Genomic DNA, 22,317 nt, shown 5'->3' with positions numbered 1-22,317 from the left:
CCACACAGTTGTTGTGATCAAGGTGTTAATGCCTGAACCATTATTGTGAGAAGACTTTTAAGAGCATTCCCAGCAGAAATAGGAATATATTTTCCCTGAGTAAGCTTGGAGGAATGCAGAGATTCAAAAGCTGAAGCAGAATCCCTGATAGATTTTTTTCTGTTTGCTCCTCCTTTTTAAATTGCTGTGATTATTTGATATAATTGTTACTCTTTAAGGGTGAGAGTTAAGCATTTCTCTGAAAAAAGATCTGTGTCTGCCTTTAATTAACAGCTGCAGGTTCAAATGAGGGACTAACAGAGATGTTGCTGGACTATCAAAGCAGGGAACCTTCAGAAGCAAAAGGAAAGTGCCTGTCATTCTCCATTAGTTCCTCAGGGTCAGTGTTGGCAAAACACACTGAATTGTTCTACATGTAACCAGCAAAATAAAGAGGTTGTTGTAGTTTGCTGTGCTTAAAAGGGGACTCCTGGGTATAACTGTTGAAAATAGCTTTAATCTAAAGACTGTATCTTTCTATAGCTTCCTGGAAGCATGAAGAAAGTCCACTCAAAATGTTTTAACAGGAAATCAGCAAACTCAAAGACACTTCCTTCTGCTTGGACACAAGTGTTCTAGTGACAGAATGGCTCCCAGCCAAGAAATTTGTGTTCCCAGGAGACAGCAAAGCTGGGACAAGAACCATCTGCAAATCCAGGATGGCACCTTGGAGCTTTCTTTGCTCTGAAGATGATGCCTGTCTTTAATGTATGTGGAGGACATTCAAAAATCATTCATGAAAGAATAGTAAAAGGCAGCTCTGAATGAACTAAGCATGAACAAAACAAAAAAAATCCTCGTAATGGATTTTCCTGTTCTCCTGCATGTCCCTGTCTTCAGCCCCAGACTCCTGAAATGCAGCCATTATGCACAGCTTTATTTCTTTTCTTACCATAAGCTTAGCAATGCTGATGGTTTTTCAGTCAAATCAAACTTTCATCAGCTTCAGGGGATGGCTGGGATCCCTCTTCTCATCTTTCATGTTTTGAGATCAGTATTTCATAGTTTTTATTCTGCTAAAATCATCTTGAGAACTAAAAGTATACATTTCAGTGCAGAGTATTTTGATTTGATTTCCATAAACCATTTTGTCCTTTAGCTGTACTCCTTCATTTCCCCCTGCATTTATTCTGAGCCCTTGGCTTCTCTGGCCAGGCTCTTCCCCTCAATCAATCCCTGCTGTGACTTCACTGACAGGCTGGGACAGGTCCCTGGTGACATCTGAGGGAGAATCCTTGAGTGTTTCCAAAGGTACCATTGCTGAGGGAATCCAGGGCCCTCTGGCACTGAAAGGATCTTTTTCCTTAGTCCATCTTTCCCTTGGTGGACAGCAAGGAAGTTCCTTTTGCTGGAAAGCTGAGGAAGGACCTGGTTCATGGCAGCCCCGGGGGGAAAAAAAATGGCAGATTTCCTTATTGACAAAAATATATAACTCAGGACAAAATAGCTAAACCTAACTTAGTGCAACACAGGGCTTTGTTTCAGAAAGCAGCTTTCCTGGAGGGCTGTGAGACAGCTCAACCCCCAGAAGAATTTCCTCTTAAATTATTGCATAGAGCAACACTTATAAAAGTAGATGCCTGAAGGCAGACTTTGATATAATCCTTTTTATAAAGTGTTCTGAGGTCCTAAAATGCCAGCAGGAACTGCCACGTAGGAAAGCATTTTGAAAAAATGATCTATTTAGAAATGTAAATATAAATAGGTGGCCAAATCTTTTATTGTCTTCCCAGAAAGAAAACAATTTACATTTCCAGAATTACACCAAACAGAAATGAAATTTGGCTACAGAATGATAAATATCAAGATCCCCACCTGACTGACAAAGTGCCTTCTTGTCATGATGAAGCTTGTTAGAGTTCAGGATGATCTGGAGTGTGTGTGGCTGATTCAAGGGATGTAGGTTGATTTCCCTGCAATACACACTGAGCATGTGATCAATTTACATGTCAGATTTCTGGTCCCACAGATGTCGTTCTTAATTACAGAAAATTCTGAACAAAAAAAAAGCCTTTACAGCATTGCTGGGATAAGGAAGATTAAGAAAATCCCATCACTCACTCCTGAAATATGCAGTTCTTCCAGAATAAAGCATGGCAGCAATTTTAATCAGCATACAGATCAGTTTTTTAGAATTAGCAATAAAATAAAATGTCAAATTATGATACCACGGGGAACTTAGGAAGACAAAATGTAGCTCATTACCACAATTACTCCAGCAGAATTAAAACTGTTAACTACTGATCCCAAAATATGAAACAATAGAACAGGAAAGAAGAAATGTTAGGGAATAATATCACCTTTGTGATAGAAGCACATAATAAGTAAGATGAACACATTTTTTAGAATCTCACAGTTCTGTGCACTCAGCACCCCTAATCAATAAACTCAAGGACAGCAAATCCAAACTGGATCAAGGGGATGGACTTAATGATTATGCTTCTAAATTCTAATTTTAAAAAAGGCTCAGATTTCCAGTGATATATTTTGTTCTCTGAAGGGCCTGAGTGTTTTTGTGTCTTTGTGATCACCACAACCAGACACACACACTATTTACTTAAGGATATATTTTTCCCATGACCTTACAGACTCATTTCTCTGTCACGGAGAGGTCATGGAAGGAAGTTTGTTAGAAGTTAAATATGAGGAAGTGTAATAAAGCCTATTTATCTTAAAGGAGGAAAAAAAGAATCCAACAGCACAAAAATTATTACATAAAAAATGTAAAAAAAAAAATTGAGTCTCTCTGCAGCCTCATAAAAATAGCTTGTGATAGTGCAAGGGCAGATGTCCTCTCTGCTGTGCAGAGTCTGATCAGAGCCCTTTGGGACTTCAGTCAAATAATAATAATAAAAAAGCAAAGGGAGTGCAATTTCCATGGAAACTTGGAAAGAGATGTAACATTGTTTGCCATAAGCGTCCGACTGTGAATGGAAAATTTTCCAGTTTACACAGATCTCAGCTATTATTTTCTTTGCAGTGCAAACTTGGGCCCAATATTTTCTGTCATATTAAAGATGCTAATAGTCAGTTTTACTTTCTGTCCAGAACAACTGTGCACAAAAGCTTCAGAATCCACAGTAAAACATCTGATATTTATCTTTCCATGAACCCAAAACACACATTAGAAAAAAAGAATAATTTGGGCTTCCTTTTATCTGCTTCTCTTCAGAAAAAGAAGGCAGATCAGAAATCATCACCTCTTTATGTGCAATGTTTCAGACTAAAAGACAGCCAGAGCATTGGCAGAAGTGCCCACTATAAATGGGAGCTTAACTCACAGGAAAATCTGCTGTTGAAGCACATAAGATGATAAAAATACACCAAAAGCACAGAGTTTACATTAACTTTTATATAATTAATGAAGTGACTTTTATCTTACATGAGTTTCAGAATTCACTCTCTTGCTACTCCTCCCTTACCCAGCAACAGGAATAATTGTGACAGTCCAGAAATTAACTTTGAACAACACAAGCCCAAGTTCTGAGCTGGGCTGCTCCAAGTGTTAAGCCTTGTGTGGCAATGGTAACAAAAGTCGATTGTGGAACTTTTGTCCCCTAAATGCAGCTGGTTGGTGTAGTGTGGGAGCTGTGATAATGACATGGCAGCTCAGGGAACACCTCTGCAAATCTGGTGCCTGACCTGTACTAGTCACAAGTCAGAAGAGTCCAGAGCTCAAATCTAAATTAGTCTGGAACATGTGTGCATGCCCAGACATTCCTGCCCTTCCCACTCCTGGACATGCCCCACAGAGAAAAGAACTTTGCTGCAGGAAATGTGTGGTGACCTCAGATCTCTAGGGCTGAAATGTGGGTACAGTTTGGGGCCATATTTGTGCAGATATAAGTTGTCTTTAAGTGAGATAACAAACACAATGGCAACACAAAACACAGCTCCTGAAGGATCCAGGCAGAGCAGTTGTGTGATAGAGACTGAACTGGTCCTGCTGGGAATCCTGGATATAATTGAGAGAGGCACTGTTTAAGGCAAGGCACTGCTTAAGAAGAATTTGGTGTTTAGCACAGATCTCATCATAGGCTGACTGAAACTTTCTCTTCACAAGTTCACACACAGTCCCAAATGTCATGTTGATTTTATACCTGCCTGCCTAGAGAGATGACAGAGCAAGTCAATCACCTGGCTTTGAAAATCTATTTCCCCTTTTACATCTTGCAAATTCTACTCACTCACTTGTAGATCACACAAAGAAAGAGGAAGCAGCATGACTCAGCTCCACACTACAATGGCTGGAGCAGATCCAGACCTTGCAATCCTTTGGGCTTTCCTTACCAAAACACAAAGCTGCAGCTTGGCTAATGTAAAGCATGCAGTGTTTTTGTAAGCAGTGGGAGATGGGCAGCAGGCCAGCAGCTCTCCCAGAGCAATGTTCTCCTTCTTTACATTGATGGCAAATCATCTTCTGAAGAATTCACCAAGGAACAAAAGAGCCAAAGGGCTCTGATCTTAAAAGGCTAAGGAGGAACAGCCTCCTGAGCTGTATTCTGTAGGCATGAATTTACATTGAAATCTAGTGGTAAAAAATGAATTATTTTAGCAAGTTCCACACAATGCCATACCAGCAAATATTTGTGTATAACCTGTAAATTACATAAGTCTTAAGAGGCACAGGAAAACTATTGACCTTAGTGAGTCCAAGAACTTGGAGTAAGTTTAAAGAACTCTGAGTCCTAGTGTTTTGTCTAACCCACTGGCAAACAGTATCTAGAAATCAGCAACACTAGAAATTCAGTGTGGTCTAGAAATCAATCCTGATCCTCTATCAGTTTGCTAACACCTGATCCACAGATGTTTTTCATGAAGAGCATCCACATGGTGATGGCACAGTAAATAATGCACTGTAAACACACTTTGCTGTGTAAACAAGCTCGGAGCAAAATTCATCAAGAACTTCACTTCATTTACTCCCTGAATGCACAACAAAGTTGAAGGGTTTGATGGTTATCTCACAGCAATCTAACTCAGAGATAAAGACCTCAAATCTAAACCTGTTTCTTGGAGAAACAATGTACACTCCAGCCCAGCTCTGAGCAATGGGATGGCTCTGTCATTTCAGGCACTGCACAGGGAGAGAGCACAGATCAGGACAGAAATGTGTGCAATAATAATAAAGTAAGAAAGAAGCATCAGCCAGGAGATTTCTCTGAAAAGGCCCTCACCTTTTAAAGATTGACTTACAACAAGCAGCTCCCTGGGCTGTGTGTGTGGGGTGACTGAGCACCATCAGAACTTGCATCACTCACCAGCCAACCTCACATTGCTTTAGAGGATAAAAGGCCAAGTGGCTTCAGGGCTTTAATGTCAAAGATGGTTCATTGAGCAGACTTTATGCTTAGCAAAGCTGAGCAGCTTTTTCCTTATTCCTCCCCAGAATGTTTTGGGCATTGTCATATGCTTGTACTACAGAACTTGCAGTCACCTAAAGCCAGCTCATGAGAAGTGAACGGAAACATCTCTTTTCATTCCAAAGGAAAAACAACTTTTATGCTGTTTTCCTCAGCAAGCTGAAAACTTGGAGAGAAACCTAAAGCTAAAAAAAGCAAAGAACTCAAAAAGATTCATATTCTGGACTGTGGTTTCTGCTGCCTTAGCTCAAGGGAAAATATGGTCATGGGAAAAGGGCCTGCCTGGAGCCAGAGTTTTTTTCAACTCTATTCTAGCTGGAGTGGCTTTAAATCAATATGTTGCTATTATTTCTTCATAAACAGAAATATTCTTTATGGGCTGGGTGATAGCTGTTTACAAGAGAAACAACCACTTGTATCGTGTTTCCTAGCAATCAGTGTCTCATTCAGATCTTATACACAGAGAGTGATTGGGCAATTTGAGAGGCTTCTACAACATTAGTTCCAAGTTTCACTGATTCAAAGTGTTAAATCACCCTCCCAGAGGAGAGTTCCTGCACAGAGAAGTGTCAGCTTTGCCATCCTCTGCAGCTACAGACAGCTGAAACAACACCACACCTTAGAAAACAGATCTTGCATGGCTTATTCTGAAGAATCTTACTGTAATGTTACTGTGGACTGTCTTTAGTACTGCAGTTCACTTTTGTCTTTGGCCAGGACTAAAGCAGATTGTAAATATAACAGAATTCCACACTAACTCTGCAAAGACCACCTACAGACAAATCTGTCCCAGGCAACCCAGAGAATTTCTGTCTACTGTGGTTGTACAACCAAATGTGATCATGCTGCCCAGACACACCGTGCCAGATCCCAGCAAGTGTGGTTATCATTATTGCAAATGCTGTATGAACAGAGCTTCACCTAGGAATTGTGATCCCCATAATGCAAAAGAATTGTCTTCTGAATTAATTAGATTTATGGGAAGAATTAACAAAAATATCTAATATTGTCTTTCTTGAGATTCCTCAAGGCTTTTTAGAACAACACAGTCAGCTCTCCTGAATGTTAAAGTGAACTTCAACCCCTTTAAAACTGGAATTATACTGGAAAGGAAAAGCAGTTACCTGTGATCAATGACTGTGACATCAGAAGCAGGAATCCCCAGCACATAACAACTCTGTTCCAGCTCTTTCTTACGAATCTCTCCTTGATTGTAATAATTTCCTGAAAACAGCAAACACAGCAACACCATCTAACTCAGATTAGGTTCAGATCAAGGGGTCCAAACAGCTCAGCATCTTCTTCCTTGTTCCATTCACAGAGGAAATTAAGGCAGAACTGATATGGCAAGACGGCACAAATTTAGAGGGGCAAAAGAAGAGAGAAAACCTAATCAAGATAAAGGCAGTTGGGAAACGTTGTAACAGAGATCAACAACTAACAGGGAAATGGGACTCATCATCTTAAAACACTGGCTCCTTCTTCACTGAATTATTTTCCTCTCATCTTGCCCTGACATTCCCTTATTTTTTTCTTGGCATCAGCCATGCAAAGTCCCTGCCAGAGCTGTGATGCCCCTTCCAGAACGTTGCTCTATGCAGGACAATACTTGCAACTCAATTTTAACTTTGAAGTAATAAAATGAAAAAAATACAGTTGAGTATTAATGTGTGATTCAAGTCTGTAGTCAGCTGTCTTGAATTACACCAGAACTTTTTATTGTTGTGGGTGTGAGTCATCTACATCTAGCATTTCTCTGGAGCACTGCTGCAATCTGAGCCATCACTAGCAAGCTTTGTACAATTTTCAAAGGGGGAAAGAGTAACTAGAAGGAAAAAAAGCCTCTTCCCACAGCCTGTGACTGAATGACTTTGGGAGACTGACAGTGACTGACTGTGGGATGAACCTTGGATTGCAAGCCCCAGCTCCAGCAGAGTGAACTGAAGGGTGCAGCTTGTCTGGAATGACTGAGTGAGTACACAAGGGTTCATTTCAGAGTGGTTTTTACCAGGCCATTACCAACACAGTGCTGGGAGGCAACAGCTTTTGCTGCAGTGCAGTGTCACAGCAGACTGCAGGTGATGCTTTATCCAAACACTCCCACTGCTCTCAAAATCCCTGACTTCTGCTGAACTCAAAGAAACAGCTCCACAGCTGCAGAAATGTGTCAGGACATCAGGAGGATGTCAGTGCTCACCAGAAAGAATGGGCAGCTGTTGAGAGCAAACCCAGCTGAATAGCTGATGCTGCTGGACCTCATCCATGGAGCACTCACAACAGAGCCAGCTACTACAGAGAGCAAAGCACATTTAGACTGAGTTATTAATTCAATCTAAGATTATTCAGTGTGTCAAAGACTGATCTCTTTTCCCAGTGCTGTAATTCTAACTCATTTCTAAGTCAAATTGATTGATAACTGAAAACTGCAAGTACAATGGTTTTTAAGTAATGATTTTGTCTCAGCATTAACAATTTGCAGTGCCTTTGATCAACTCACTTGTCATCATCAATCACTCAAACAATGAGAGGATGAACCATCTGAATCACCCACAAGACTAATCAGAGGCTTTTAAAATAAAAATCTCTTAGCTCATAAAGGTGCTCTCCCCTACATTTCCTTACAAGTGAGAAAGTACCTAGAAGGAAACAGCAAACACACTGAACATGTCATGCCACTGAATCAGGAGTAAAGAGAGAGGAAAATTCAACAAAATAAACAGAAACACAACACTTCCTTGGAAAGTTCTCTACCAGCAGCACTGTATTAGTCCCCAAAACTGAAATGGCAGAGTTGCACTTCAGTCATCTCCCCACAGCTGTGGAGAAGCCAAATGGGATGCACAGACCTCTCTGTCCCTCAGCAGGGACAATGAAAGCTCTGCACTAAATCTTGAATGGGAGGTGCAGAGCCATCAGTGCAGCCACCAAACCACTGGACTTCCATAGTTCAATCCCTGTCTTCTCACCTGGGTGGTCTGGCAGGACAGGAAGCTTTGGAAATGACAGAAATGTTGGCAGTGAACTGGCTGGAGCTGCCAAAGGCACAGGGGGCTCTTTCCCAAAGCTAAACAGCTCTCAGTGTAAGAATTCTGGTACTGCAATATGGTCTGAAAGATCAACTCAAACGAGGTTGTTTCTTATGCACAGAAACTTGAAAAGTGGAATAACTGCTCAGGTGTGAGTTCTGCAGAACAAGCTGGAGCTTCAGCAGATCATGAGAAGAACACAAAAGTGTCATGTGCTGTGAAAAGTTCTTGCTTTGGGCAAACAGTGGAGCCTGTAAGAATCTCTCCACTCTATTCAGCCCCAGCAGCTTCCAGTTTGTCATCACTGCCCTTCCAAAAATTACATGAACCAAAGGAAGAGTCCAAGGGAGAGTGATGAGAATGATTAGAGCTTTAGAAAACATGATCTATGAGGGAAGACTGCAAGTAATCAGGTTGTTTAGTCTGGAGAAGATAAGGCAGAAGAGGCAGATAACAGTCCTAAAATATGTAAGAGGCTGTTACAAAGGGACACTCTGATTTCCACGTTCCTGTCAGGCATGAAAAAATAAACAAACAAGCTTAAATTACACCAGTGACTCAGGAAAAGGTGATCTGAGGGAAAGCTAAAGCAGCATCGAAGCAGACCCCACAGGCTGAGGCACCTCCCCGGACATCCTGGAGAACAAACATTTGTCTGCAGCAAATGAAGACACATCGCTGCTGCCTCCAGGTCAGCACTGATGGACAGCCCGGCCTCGCATTCCCTTCCGGGCTATTGTTCCATGATCGAATTGCAACTCAAGTGCTGCTTTAGATGTGTTACAGTGGATGTATCGCGACATTAAAACTGGGCCATCCAAACAAGTCTTCTGCAAGACAACGGAATTACAGGGAGATGCCAGGGAAAGGCCGTGCTGAACAGCACCTTTGACAGCCCACTGACCGCCACGCAGCCGGAAAGTGCCTCAGCTTCGCAACTTTCAAATTGAGCACGTTCCCCTCCGTTCCGTCACGACGCGCTCTTGGAAAGGAGAGGGGAGGCGAGGGACGGGGAAGGGCGGGCGATGGCCGCACCGTGCCTCAGTTTCCCCGCAGCCGGGGACCTGGCACCCCGCGTCACGGCGCGAGGCCACACACGTGGGGAGCCATCGCCGCGGCCTTCCCGTGCCCCGGGGGTTGGCGAGGATGGGGGTGGGGTTTGGGTGCGTGGGTGGTCCCCGCTCACCTGCGGAGCAGCAGAGCACGGCGGGGGCGGCCCCGGCGCTGCGCAGGCCGAGCAGGGCGGGGGCGAAGAACATGGCCTCGTCATCGGGGTGCGCCGTCAGCACCAGCGCGCGCCCGCCCCGCGCGCCCCCGCCCCGCGCGCGCCCGCGGGACCCCGCGCGGCCCCGGCGCAGGCGGCGCGCGCCCCCGAGCAGCAGCAGCAGCAGCAGCAGCAGCGCCGCGAGCGCCGCCGGCGTCCCCCAGCACCACGGGCCCGCTGCCATGGCGACCGCTCCGCGCCGCCGCCGCGCCGTCGGGAAACGCCAGCCGCCGTACGAAGGTTCCGCCGCACAAAAGGGTCCCACCCTCCCCAGGGCCCTCCCGTCCCCGCCTCGGGGCGGGGCCGCTCGGTCGCTGCCGCGGTAACGGGGCTCGGGCCATGCCACTACGGGGAAACGTGTCCCGTTCCTGCTGCCCCAGGGCCGCCCGTGAGGAGCGGGACCCTGCCCTGGCCATGCCTGGTGGGTCTCAGCCGAGGACGGGGCCCGAGGGTGTGCGCTGAACACCGGCTGTGCCCCTGGGCCAAAGCCGTATTGACCCTGCCGGTGCCTCCACAGTGATTAATAGCGAAAAAGTCGAACTGTTCAGCGTGTGGTACCTTTTATCCCTGCTGTGGAAGAGACCTGGGTTAAGGGGAAGCTCAAAAGCAGGAGGAGCTTGTCTTCAGACATGTTCTGTGGGCTATCCGCAGTGTGGCTGCAAACGGGAAACTTTTGGGTATGGTTTGGAAGTGAAGCCAACTACTGGAGAAAGCTGCAGAGCAGAAGGAGACAGGAAGCATTAAAATAAACATGAAACAGTCAATCCACACACGATGGCGTGGATACTTTGCTTTTCCTAACAGGCAATATGGAAGACAAGTGCACAGAGCAATGGTGGAGGGTGGGAGCTGGGTGGGTTAAAGCATAAAAGGTGAATACAATTTAGAAGAGTTCTGAGGAGCAGTTCAGACCTCGGCAGGTGTATGCCTGACTGGTCTCCCCTGACTCTTATTTGGACACGTTTAACTTCCAAGTGATTTCAAGCGAGAGTCATTGGCTTGTGTTGGCATTAGAGACTGTGAACATCAGCCCGGAGATGTGCCGTGTCACCATAGCGTGGCACTTCTAACCACTGTAATAACCCAGCCCTTGGTACAACACGTGTTTGCTGAGCGATCCTCCTTGCCACAGGGTGAGCCCCAGCTTTCTTCGTCTGAACCAGTAATTGTGTGGGCACCCATCCTGCAAATGTGGGCACGACTTCTCCATTTAATGGAAATTGTGACCATGAAGTAATCTAACCTTACCTAATGCTATGTCTTTCACATAGTAAACCTGATCAGAGATTCATTTGTGATTTTAGCGCACCCGAGTTGCACATTTGCACGTACGACGCCGTGCAGATTTGAAACTCCTGAAAACGCAGGGAACGAGTTACACACTCCTCATTCTGGGAAAGGAATGAACAGACATTTAACGAGATTTAAACCTCCCTCACATTTTCGGAAGTCATTCGTCGCCGGGGCTCGGGCCCGACCGCAGGGACAGCGCGGGAAGTACCGCGGACGGGGCGGGAAGAGCCGTGCGGGACCGGACGGACTCCGGGCGATGCTCCCGTGAGGGGCTCCTGAGGCCGCGTTCATCGGCACGGCCGCGGCCCGGGCCCCTTATGGGTTATTATCAATTTACATCGGTCCGGTGGGGGCCAGCGGGGCGCTGTGGCACCCTGGCGGTCCGAGCCCCGGGAGCCCCTCACGAGCCCGGCCCCGTTCGCCTCATGGCGGCCGCGCCCCCCCCGGCCCTCAGCGGGAGGGGGAAGGAGCCCCTCCCCGCCGCACCGGCCAGCGGTCCTGGAAGGGGCATAGCAGCCCTCCTTCCCACGGCCGCGCTCTCCGGTGGCTCTTCTCAGTCTGTTGCTACCTATGCCTCACCACACACTGGCACAGCCTGAGGAAGGGAGAGCCACCGTGGTCGGTGAAAGGTACCGAGCTGCGGCGCCGCGGCTTGTTCGGTATCTGGCAGGACCTGGCGGGAGGGGGCGGAGCGCGCGGGGCCGGGGGAGGGGAGGCAAGATGGCGGCGGCGGCGGCGCTGAGGGTGAGGTGAGACGCCGCGCCCGCCCAGCCCCGCCGGGACCCGCCGGCACCCGCCGCCCGGGCCGCCCCCGCGCCGCGCCTCGGTAAGCGCGGGGAGCCCGGCGGGGCGGCGCGGGGGCAGCGGGCTGAGCGCCTCCGCTGTGAGGAGGAGGAGGAGGAGGGGGAGGAGGGGGAAGAGGCGGGGGCCCGGCCATCCTGTCCTCCTCCCTCCTCACGGGGATGGAGCCCTGTGGTCTCCGGGGGGAGGGCGCTGGAGCCAGGGGGTACCCTTGGGGCAGCCCCCGGGGGTGCGGGGGGTTGGCGGATCGGGGGCGGGGGGTGCCCGGTGCCCGCGGGGCTCTCCCCCATTGACGCTGAGGGTGCGCGGGGGGATGGCGGGGCACCGAGCGGTGGCCCTCGCTGGGAAGTTTTTGCAGAAATCCCAGAGCATCTCCGTGCTGGGTGTTCATCCTTGCGCTGTGGGTAGGAGGAGTGCAAGTTGAAAAAGAAAAAAAATTAAAAGAAGGGTCAGTTCTTCAAAATCGTCCCCTTGGAGGCTCGGCCAGGAGCGCGGTGGTTCCTGAGGATGTGCTGCGGCCGCAGCTCCGTGTCGGGCGAGCATCGCTGTCAGTGCCGGGGAGTTGTTGCTGATGCTGACGCTGAATTATTCATATGGGACCTGTAAACATCCCCGGCTTCTGTCATCTCCGGGCTGCTGCAGGGCACAATGGATGTGGCTTTTGCTAGAATTATTCTGACTTGATGGTAAAGAACTTCGTGCTTGCTGATTTTTCTGTACTTTGAAAAGCTGTGTGTATCAAGTTGGTTGCAGTTAGGCAGGATTCGAGGTGGATGTGTGAACTGTCAGTGGCAGACAGGCTCAAGTAAGCAAGTAGATATTGTGAACAATCTGTTGTCCAAAATCTGCTTCTTCGTGTTTCACAGATATGGTTTTAACAAGTCTGCTACCTTTTCGTGACTCTAAATATTGGTGTAACCTGGGACAACTTACTACGGTGGGGATGTCTAATCTTGATTTTTGTGGCAGTATTCTTTTATTAATTTTCATACAGCACTATAGTTATGAACTGTTTGAGTTCAGATAGGGATTTTTATCTTAGGCAGGATGATTTGAGAGGTAAAATCCAGAGCAATTATAACAAAAGCTGGTTTTGGTAAGTGGGATGGCACAGTGTCAGTGCCTGAAGAAGTGGACACAATTATGTCACTGCACACAAGGACCGTGCAGCTCTGTTGCAGTTTTGCACTGGAATTTTATTCCGCAGAATGTTGTTATTCCTGATTAACTAAACAACCTTGACATTTGGAAAGGAAGTCTGGAATATTTGAAGTGGATTTCTAGTTAGCTGAAATGTGGTGTCTTGTGTTGGGGGATGAAAGAGCTTCGTGCTTAGCTCAGGGATTCAGAAGTTCAGGGGAAAGAAGCCAACTGCAGTGACCCTTTTTTGTGAAAGCGTGGTTAATTTTTTCTTTACGTCACTTTTCTTTGTGATATGGTATGGGCTGCTGAAGAGAGTTCTTTTGTGATTTATGTGCAGGGTAATTTGTTTGAAATACACTGCTTGATGTTGGTCACTAAAATACCTAAACTTGTTGCTGAAATGTGGGAAGAGCAGTGTTTTGGAATCTTCTTTCTAGGAGTTATAATTTGTGCTTTTTAACATGTGGAGAGGATGTTACAAGTGTTTGTTGCCACATGTGTTGCTTCTCTCTAGCTTCTTAGTCATTGCAGCCATCAATTAAAAGTAACTCTCCAGACTGAAATGACATGCACAGGATCAGAATATATTCATTTTGCTACATTGTGCTGCTGCTGTTTTGTTTTGAATACACGTTGTCTCCTACAACCACTCGTTTTAGTTGCTCTTTTGGGGCAGACATGTTTTCCATTGTGATCTAAAAGGATCTTCAAAACTCTCTCAAAAACTGTGGTAGAAGTAGGGACAAACCCTAAAGCTCCTTTCCAATTCCTCCCTCAAGTCCCTTTCCACAGCCCTTGTGCTCCTCTGACTGCATCTTCTGAGTTGTTTCATTTCTCAGTTGTAGCATGAATGAGAGATGCTCACAGGGAAGGGAAGCTGCCTCTGCTTCAGCTGCTGTTAAATGCATGAAAGCAACTGAAAAAAACCTTCTGTAGTAGAGAACAATATTTCTTATAAATAAGAAATTTATACTCTTTCAAAGCTCTCTGCAAAAGTTCTGGTGAAATGTTTTATTCCTCTATATGGCCTTTTGCCTACAAAATGATTTAAAGGAAGGCTTTCTTGGCTGATTGAAAATACTGTTTAGGGTTCTGGTGTGTGTAGTGACTTATGCTGAAGATTTTAACAATTGTTGGAGCTGGAAAGGGTCTATTCCTTGTGCAGGTGCAGTGCAGCACAGAACAATCTCAAGAGCAGACCTGTAACCAGACAGTGGTTTCATAATGCAAGCAAACATTTCCTGGATGCCAGGCTTGAACTCTTCAAGTCATTTATGTTCTTTAGTCAAATCTGAATCTGTGTTTCAATGTTGGGCTATTAACTGAACATGGTACCTTCCCTCCCTACTGCAACTGGTCCAGATGAAAATTCTGACCTATGCAGGACTGCTGTCTGTAAATATTTACTTCGTGATACTTCTAAATCATGCAAATAGCCAGGACAGTGCTGAATGTATCTTCCATTTCAGTGTCTGTCTCCTTCAGTGATTCTCCCTCCGGTAATGAACTTCTGTGAGGTTCCCTTTCCCTTCCATGCTCCTTCAGTGCTTTCCCACCCAATGCTGAATCACAGCCTGGGCCTGCTGGGGCTCTGCTCAGTGAGCTGTGTGAGACAGAGGGCTCAGTCTTACCTTGGAGCTGTGTTTCTTCCCAGTATCCTAAGAGATATTCCCATGTCCTTGCCCAGCCCTACATCTAAACCACTCATAGTGTTGCCCATCCCAGACTGTCTTGATAGACATTCTTTTTTTCCTTCAGGCTCGAGGAAGATGTTGGTCTGTGTGGTTTTGAAGTCAGCAACTTTACCTCCTTAGGATTGCAAAGGTTATTGCAAAATTTAAGATACTCTCTTGGTACAAAGATGCATCAGACCTCTGAAAAATCCTATTGTTCATAACTTTCAGCAGTAAAAAAATGTAGAAATGAATGTTTCATGCAGACAGATTACCTGGACAAACTGTTGGCCAGGATTTAAAAATTCTGTGCATGTTGAGTGACTGCTCTTGGGTAAAACTGAAAATGAAAATACAGTCACAAAAGTGTTGGGGAAAAGGACACCTATAAATGAGAATGGATGATGTTAAGTGTAAAATATGCTTCACTTGCTTGTGCCTCGTGCTGCAGGGAAGGGACATTTGGGTAATTCTCATTTGTGTCCTCACCATGTCAGAGAGCTCTTGTCCTGTGGGAGCTGCAAACAGCCCAGAGCATTCCCTGGCTGTGGGACACAGAGCTCCACTAAAACTCTGCTGGGCTTCCTGGGCACAGCCTGGGGCTGCCTGCAAGAGCAAATGCTCTCCTGGAGGGATTAAAATGTGTTCACGTTTCAGGGAACACAGCTAACAAATGTGAATATAAATCAGCTGCAAACCCGACTGATTCCTGTCCTGTTTGTCAGTGTTACAGAGTTAACACACAAGTTCATGACAAGTTCAAGTGCTGCTCAGCAAACGAGGCAGGTATATGATTTCAGATCAGCTGCACTTTTCACCTCATTAGTAGTATTTTGGGGGAAAATGATGAATTACTGTAAGTCAAAAAATTGTATATGCTCTATAGAGTTTTGTCTCATCAGGTTCATTTTTTTCAACTCTTGTTCTGTTTTAATTCTGAAATGCTGATTTTGCAGAGAAGGGGTGAATGATTGTATGCCCCCATATAATCATTCTGACTTCATGGTTTAGCTGTGCTGGAATGTTGTATCCAGAACCTGGAATAATAAATGTCACTCACTTGTTCCATTTTAGCCATTCATTACTTGTATAGGTGCTGATGTTTCTCTGTGGTCTCAAAGATCAGACTTGAGCATATCTAGAACCTTGAAGTTCTGGGTTGGTTTTGAGTTTTGTTACTCCAGATCTAAAGGATTATTTATACCACTCATTGTTTGAGATCTCTTTCATTCCCTGCCTTTTTCTATGACTTGGAGGCAGTTGTACCAGTCCCAACTGGAGGTATATCTTTATATATTGTTGTATTTCCTGTGAAATAGGGTATCTTAAATGTAATCCTAAATGTAGTAGCAATAAACTTTGTTTCCAGAATGCCCTGGTGCATTTCCTGTGGAGTATCAGAATGGACCAAGTAATTGTTCTTAGATACAGTTTAAAAAAAATTGTTATTTTAGCCTTTCTGTACTTTTTAGTTAAAATCTAGACTTGATTTTATCTGAACCCAGTCAGCTGAGGGGAATTATGAGGCTGATACTTGGTTTGCCCTGACCCTTTCTTTAGAAGTGTTTTTTCTTACAATCCATCATAGTTTGTGGATTTAGTCAGTATGGACTAGTCAAGTCATATTTCCTTTTCCAAACCAAAGCTGTTTTTAAAAGCTGTCACTGCAGATCCACTTTTGATAATCAGTGAACTATAAGAAGATCCTGAAAACTTGAAACTGTGACCACAGAATTTCTTGGCTGTTAGGTGATGTCAAAAGGAATTTTACCTGCAGGTGGATTAACAGTGAAGGAATAAATTCATGTGTAGGAGCTGTTCTTGAGCTGTCTACACTTTCAGACCAAAAAAGGAGAAGAAAAATGGTTGTTCTGAGAGAATATTTTTTGCATAGTGTGTGATGGAGATGAAGTTTGAGATGTGGTTATTTCTAAGTCATAGGTGAAATGTGAGGAAGGAGGTGAAATGGAGCAAACCTCAGTGAGTTGTTGGACTCTAGTGAGTGAGGATGAGTTGCTGAGGAAGGTTTTTTGCAGTTCTTATCGCTGTGGTTTGTGTAGCACCTCTTGAGCCTCTTGCCTGCTGCACTGGAGGATGCCTGGGCTGGTTTCTGTTTCACATTGCAGTTTTCAGGGTGAAGTTTGAATGCTCCAGTTGATGTTTCAGAACCAGTGGAATTACCCTGTGGCAGGGATAGGGCCCTTCAAAAGGGGTGAGGGAGATCTCTGGGATTTGGGAACTGCTGGAGTCATGTCAGAAAAAAAGCTGTTTCCTCTTGGGAATGTGAGTCCTTCCCTGTGCAGTGTTTGGGCTCTGTGAGGCTTGCTTTGGACATTCAGTTTTGGAGATTTGGGTTCTTTGGCTCCTGAAAGTTCTTCATGGTGTGAATTAACTGTGTGCCATTTACCATATTGGGACAACCAGGAATCTGGTGTCCCTTGGAAAATGTTTTTAGGAAAGAAGCTATCTTTGTTTCTATGACATACTTTTAAAACAAGAAAACCCTGTAATGTTTGTACCCTTCTCAGTTTTAAGTCATCACTCTGTGGTATTTTTAGTCAAGGAAATGTCTACATCCCTAATTTCCATTTCTGAAGGGAGGACTTCCTCCTACCTCTTTTGGCTGGTTTTGGTGTTCTTGTGACCCTCCTTGGCAGAAGAGATCTGGATAAGCTCCATGGCAGGGTGTAAGAGCTGTTCCTCCATGAAAATCCAGGAGGAGCTTTCCTCCCTCAGGGATTCTCTGTATCCCAGGGTGTTAGGTGGTAACTGCTGAGTGGATGCTGGAGATCTGGACTCTTATTGGAAGTGCATGTGCTCAGCATCCCTCTATTTTTATTTTATTTTTTGGTAGGTCAATGGGTAATTGATCAGAAACTTCCAAAGATGTTGATGTGTTCTTAGTTTTTCCTGTTATTTCCCCTCTATAATGCAGCAAACTTGTGTATGGCCTGGGACCTGAAATCATGTATTAGCAACTTTTCTTTGAGATCATCAATTACAGGAGGGATTAAAATAGAATTTCCAGGAGAGGAGTATCTTGTCAGCTGAATTTGATCAACCCCATTTTGGTAAGCAGAAATTCTGTTTGTATTTGTAGCAGGAGAGAGAGAGAAAAATAAACTGTTATTTAAAGATGAAGTATAACAATGTGATCCTGAGATTTGGCAAGAGTTTTGATGTAAATTACATGTGTAAGGATGCAACCAATTTTCACCTTTGGAATGGCAACAAAAATTGCTTTGAATGACTCTTTAACACTTACTTAATATTTAGTGTTCAAAAACTATTACTTGAAGTACTTTAAGCAGCTGGTTACCTGGGGAATCTTTTCCTATTAAGATATGGAGTATAAAAATCTGTTTTAATTTTTTGGCTCCCTTGATGGAGATGGAAAAGTCTTCCTAGTATAGAGTCAGTGTGGCATCTTGAATTGACAGCTGTAATGCTCCTTAACTTGTGTCACGTCTGTAATTGGCTAAATTAAAGTTTATTGTGTGTCATGGAGAATATGTCAGGCACTGTAGAGCTTTGGACATTCAGAAATAAGATTATATTGTACATTAAGGGAAATATCAGGATGTGGAAAGGGTTGAATTCAGATGTTTGGGATTTTCTTAGCATCTCTTTTTCAAATACTCCTGTTGCTTGATTTATATGATGTTAATAATTAATGGGGAGAGTGTTGTTCAGTGTTGGTTGTAAAACACAACCTTACAGAAGTAACTTTTGTACTGTATTTCTAGAAGGGATAGAAATAATGATTTTTCCATCAATAACTTTGTGAGTAGAGGGAGTGCAACTGAATGAGATTAAAGTTCTTGGGAATTTATGGTGTATTTGGGAATTTATGGTTCTGTCTGTCACAGAAGAAGAAAAGGCATTTGCACATGTGGAATTGTCTTGGAAAATTCAGCAGTGAGTTGTTCTCAACTTGGAGAAAATACATGCATTGTTTCTGTTCATTCCAATAGCATATGTCCTTGTGCTTTGACTACAAACTTTTGAGTCTTCTGCAGCATAAAATTGAGTGAAAAAAGAGTGAAAGAAAGATTAGAAAAAGTGTGGAAGAGGCCCTGAGCTTTGGGGATGACGCCTGTGTTCTGCAGAAATAGGAAGCACAGTACTCTGGGGCATATTTAAATAACCATTACTCAAGTTGTCTTTAATTTTAGTTTTGACCTTTGAACATTTTTTTTTTTTTGCTTGTAGCACACAAAGAATTCTTCAACTTTTGGAGGGTATGCCCAGCAGATTTTCATACTTTGCAGTACATCTCATCTGTAAGCTTGGCCATTGTAGCTGGAATACAGGTCCTTCAGTTTTAAAGCCCAGAATTATCTTAAATCTGCTCAGGCATCAACCTTCTGGTAGGTTCTTGAAAGAAAACCTTCTACCTTTCAGGATTGTCCTATCTGTTGATCTTGTAGCTCACATCCCATTCCATCTTTTTTGCCATCTGCATAAATGTCATTTGACTTTGCTGATGAGTGGACACTGAGGAGTGACTGAAGGACTGATGAGTGCCCTGGCAGTGTTTGGGGCTTTTTTAGGGAAGACTTTCTAGACTGTTAAGGTAGCAGCCCCACTGGTAATGTTCTGAGCACAGGGATTTCAGATGGGAGATGATACTTAGCCTTGTACTGTGCCCAGTAATTCAAATAAATAACTTTTTTTATGGGATTGGACTCATTGAACTATTTTTAGCAACCTGTCTTGAATGGGCATATTAGTGTTTTCTGGTGTATGGCATATCCCCAGGATGCAGAGTTGATATTTTTGTTTGGATGTCTGAACAGGTTAATGATTACCTGGTAAAACAAAATACTACTGGGAAGATTTGTTTTGCAAAGCTAGCAATACACACTGAAGGGTTGTTTTTTTTCCTTGACTCGTAATTTAGATTTGTTTTATGCCATTTGAAGCATTGTGTCTTGAAGGGTCTGTAATTCATGAAGTTTGGTCAGTGTGATTTAATAGGCTGGTCCATAAATACAGCCTGATTTTGGTTTTTTCCATGAGGTAGTTTCATTACCTTTTGATGAAGTGAAGTCACAGAAATAATTATTCACAAGTTTTGTTGTCATGCCTTGGATAAGGCCTTTCAAACCAACTGCTGAAACACTCCCTTCGCTCTTCCTTCTCTTGCCAGAGTAAACTTTGAATAAATATCCCTGAATTCATTTTGTGATTCTTTGTAGATCCCCTGTGCAAGGCAGAGCCTCCCTTGCTCTGCCATGGGTTAGTTACATCAGAGCTCAATTTACTAAATCTGCTGATTTAAAAACAAAATCCCCCAACTCAGGGTAGACTGTAATCTCATTCTTTGCACTCTTTATATCACACTTAGTTTGCTCAAAAACAAGATGAGGAAAATTCCCAAAAGGATGTGAAATTTAATTAGCAAATGTTGGTTAAGCACTTCAAGATGGCACGAAAATTACTCTAAATGCAGAAATGTCAGCTTGTTTTGGATAGCTGAAGGAAAACTGAGTTTACCCACGAGACTGGTCTTTTGTCCATGAAGGTAGGAGTTGGAGACAGGATATTCCAGCAAGTGGAGCAGGTGACTGCCCTGCCCTGGGACAGCTGCTGTCAGGTCTGTGTGGCCACACAGTGAAGGGGTTTGGGGAACTGCCCTGCTAAAAATAGTCCCAGTTTTTAACCTGCTGTGTTTTTCCAAGTGAAGAACTACTTCACTCAGGCAGCGCCTTCAAGTGCTGCAAGAATCGAGTCTTATTTCTGATTCAGGCTTTGACTATTTCCTGGGGAGTCTTTGATAGATTTTTTAACCTTTCTGTGACTCATTTTCCCACATGTCTGCTGAAGATAGTTTGTACTTCTGCTTCTGAAGCATTTTGAGTTCTGGAGATCAAGCTGAAATTACACCATGATTGTTGCCATTATAATATTCAGTTCCAAATTATTTTGAACTTACTCTAAATTCCCTGCATATGGTGAATGTAAGTGTGAACAGTAGCTTTTAAGGGAATTCTGAGTAGGATCTGTTCAGTAGTTTGAGCTGGCCAAAGACAGAAATATCATCATACCTTTAGAAATAAACATTGTTAAATCATTTCCTTGCCCGAGAAGCACAAATTAACACAAGGCCAAGTATCTCTTCACTGTTCCTGAATCCATTACTCTTGTCATTGCTTTTTCTCCCCTGGGTATCTTCCCTTAACTGCTTCTTTTTTGATTCTTTGCTCCTATAATTTTTTTTTTTAAATATTATCCATTTGATGCTACTGGGTTTCCTGTTTTGCTGTAGAGTCTGGGAGTGTCAGTGAAATGGGACATCATAGCACAATTTCTGGCTTCTGAGCTGCAAAACAAGAAATATTTCTTTCTGCCCCTTCTAATTGTCAATATTTGATGAGACAGACAATTTGCCAGCCTGGTTGGCAGCTGTATAAAAGTATTCACGACCTAACTTTATCTTTGTGAGACACGAGGCAGAATTCCAAAGTCTGTAACAGCTCTTTTAAACGTTTATATATTTAACCTCTGAAATTTGCAGAATAATATGAAAAGGTACAAAAATACTTGTCTGAAAAATAGAATCTTGCTGTCATTGAGCAGGGTTGGAAGCTGATTTCTGGTGTTGTAATTTATCAGGAGTGCTGAAAATGAAGATGAGCAGCCTCTGTTCTGGCAGGGGAGAGGAAAGCAGTGCAAGGATCAGAGAGGCAGAGAGAGTTAATAAATAGTGAGGAACTTTCCAGGAGGATTCTGGTTGGCTTTGAGTAGAGCAAGAGGAGGTTTGTCATGACTAATGAAAGGATACAGCAGGGAGGAAAGCCCGGATGAGGTTGTTTACAGTCTGCACACACAGTTACAGTTTTATGCAAAAGGATGGCTGTATTTAAACATAATCGGGATGTATGGAAATTGGAGAGGTTACAGCAGGAAGCTGGCACTGCCCTCACTGCCCAGGAACTGGGTTGATGAAGAATAATCTGTGTCTGCTGCAAATGTGTGAGCAGATGCTGAAGAGAGAGAGGCAGATGCTTTTGCTGACAGGTCAGAGGTTGCCTGCAGAGAAATAGGAATTGAAGTCAAGCACCTCCATCCACAACTGCAGACAGGGAGAAATGAGCAGAATATCAGTGGTAATTCTGGTAAAAATTGGGAAAAAATCCCTCCCCTCGTAGCAGAGAGGATAAACAAGCTCATGCTGTAGGAACCTGGGAGATGAGGGGTCAGATCAGGAGAGTGTGCAGGCATGTGGTTGTGTCTAGCAGGAAAAGGAGGCTTAGAGGGAGGGAATGTTGTATTTCAGTGTCATTTTACGTGTTTGTACTCCAGGGTTGATTTTATCTTGAAAGAAATGAGATCCCATGCAGGATCCCCATCCTTTAGTTCCCTCCCCACCTTGTAATTGCCAATATGTGACCACATGTTTTCCTCTGCTGTTACCCCCTTATCTCTGCTGCTGTTTTGCCAGTTCCCTCGGGGAGGAGGAAGAATGGTCCCCCACCTCTGATAACTTCATGGGTTTTTTTTTCTCTCTGTGGTTCTCACCTCTCATATTTACCTTGATTGTAATCTCTAATGCTCCTTGTTGCTTTCCTCTGCTGGCAGCTTTCATTTATTCCCCTTTTAAAAAAATTCCACTATGAACATGATCACACTTGCAGTTTTCAATAGGAAAGTCATCAGATTCAGTGTTGTCCTATTTATTATGTAAAATATTGTAGTTATCAGGGGGTTTA

The 22,317-nt window shown here is 44.0% G+C and overlaps 2 protein-coding genes across 4 annotated transcripts in view; one reads left to right on the top strand and one right to left on the bottom strand.

Moving 5' to 3' along the window:
• PIGL (phosphatidylinositol glycan anchor biosynthesis class L) overlaps positions 1-9,891 on the bottom strand; it is a 51,874-nt gene extending 41,983 nt beyond the window's left edge. The window contains exons 1-2 of one of the 2 annotated variants that reach the window (XM_059865767.1): positions 9,615-9,891; positions 6,527-6,626 (exon numbers count right to left, since the gene is read on the bottom strand). In XM_059865767.1, coding sequence (XP_059721750.1) covers positions 6,527-6,626; positions 9,615-9,876 — 362 coding nt within the window. In that variant the 5' untranslated portion in view covers positions 9,877-9,891. The remainder of the gene's footprint in view (positions 1-6,526; positions 6,627-9,614) is intronic. The other variant, XM_059865766.1, reaches the window with a different exon arrangement.
• Positions 9,892-11,691: 1,800 nt separating this feature from the next.
• The window catches only part of NCOR1 (nuclear receptor corepressor 1), a 55,710-nt gene continuing 45,084 nt past the window's right edge, over positions 11,692-22,317 (top strand). For both annotated transcript variants that reach the window (XM_059866045.1, XM_059866043.1), the window contains exon 1: positions 11,692-11,811. The gene's annotated coding sequence lies outside the window, so the exon portion shown is untranslated. The remainder of the gene's footprint in view (positions 11,812-22,317) is intronic.

This window comes from Haemorhous mexicanus, chromosome 22 (genome assembly GCF_027477595.1).
Source record: "Haemorhous mexicanus isolate bHaeMex1 chromosome 22, bHaeMex1.pri, whole genome shotgun sequence".
Taxonomy (NCBI): domain Eukaryota; kingdom Metazoa; phylum Chordata; class Aves; order Passeriformes; family Fringillidae; genus Haemorhous; species Haemorhous mexicanus.
Note: the sequence above shows the minus strand (reverse complement) of the source record. Positions and strands in the feature narration are given on the sequence as shown.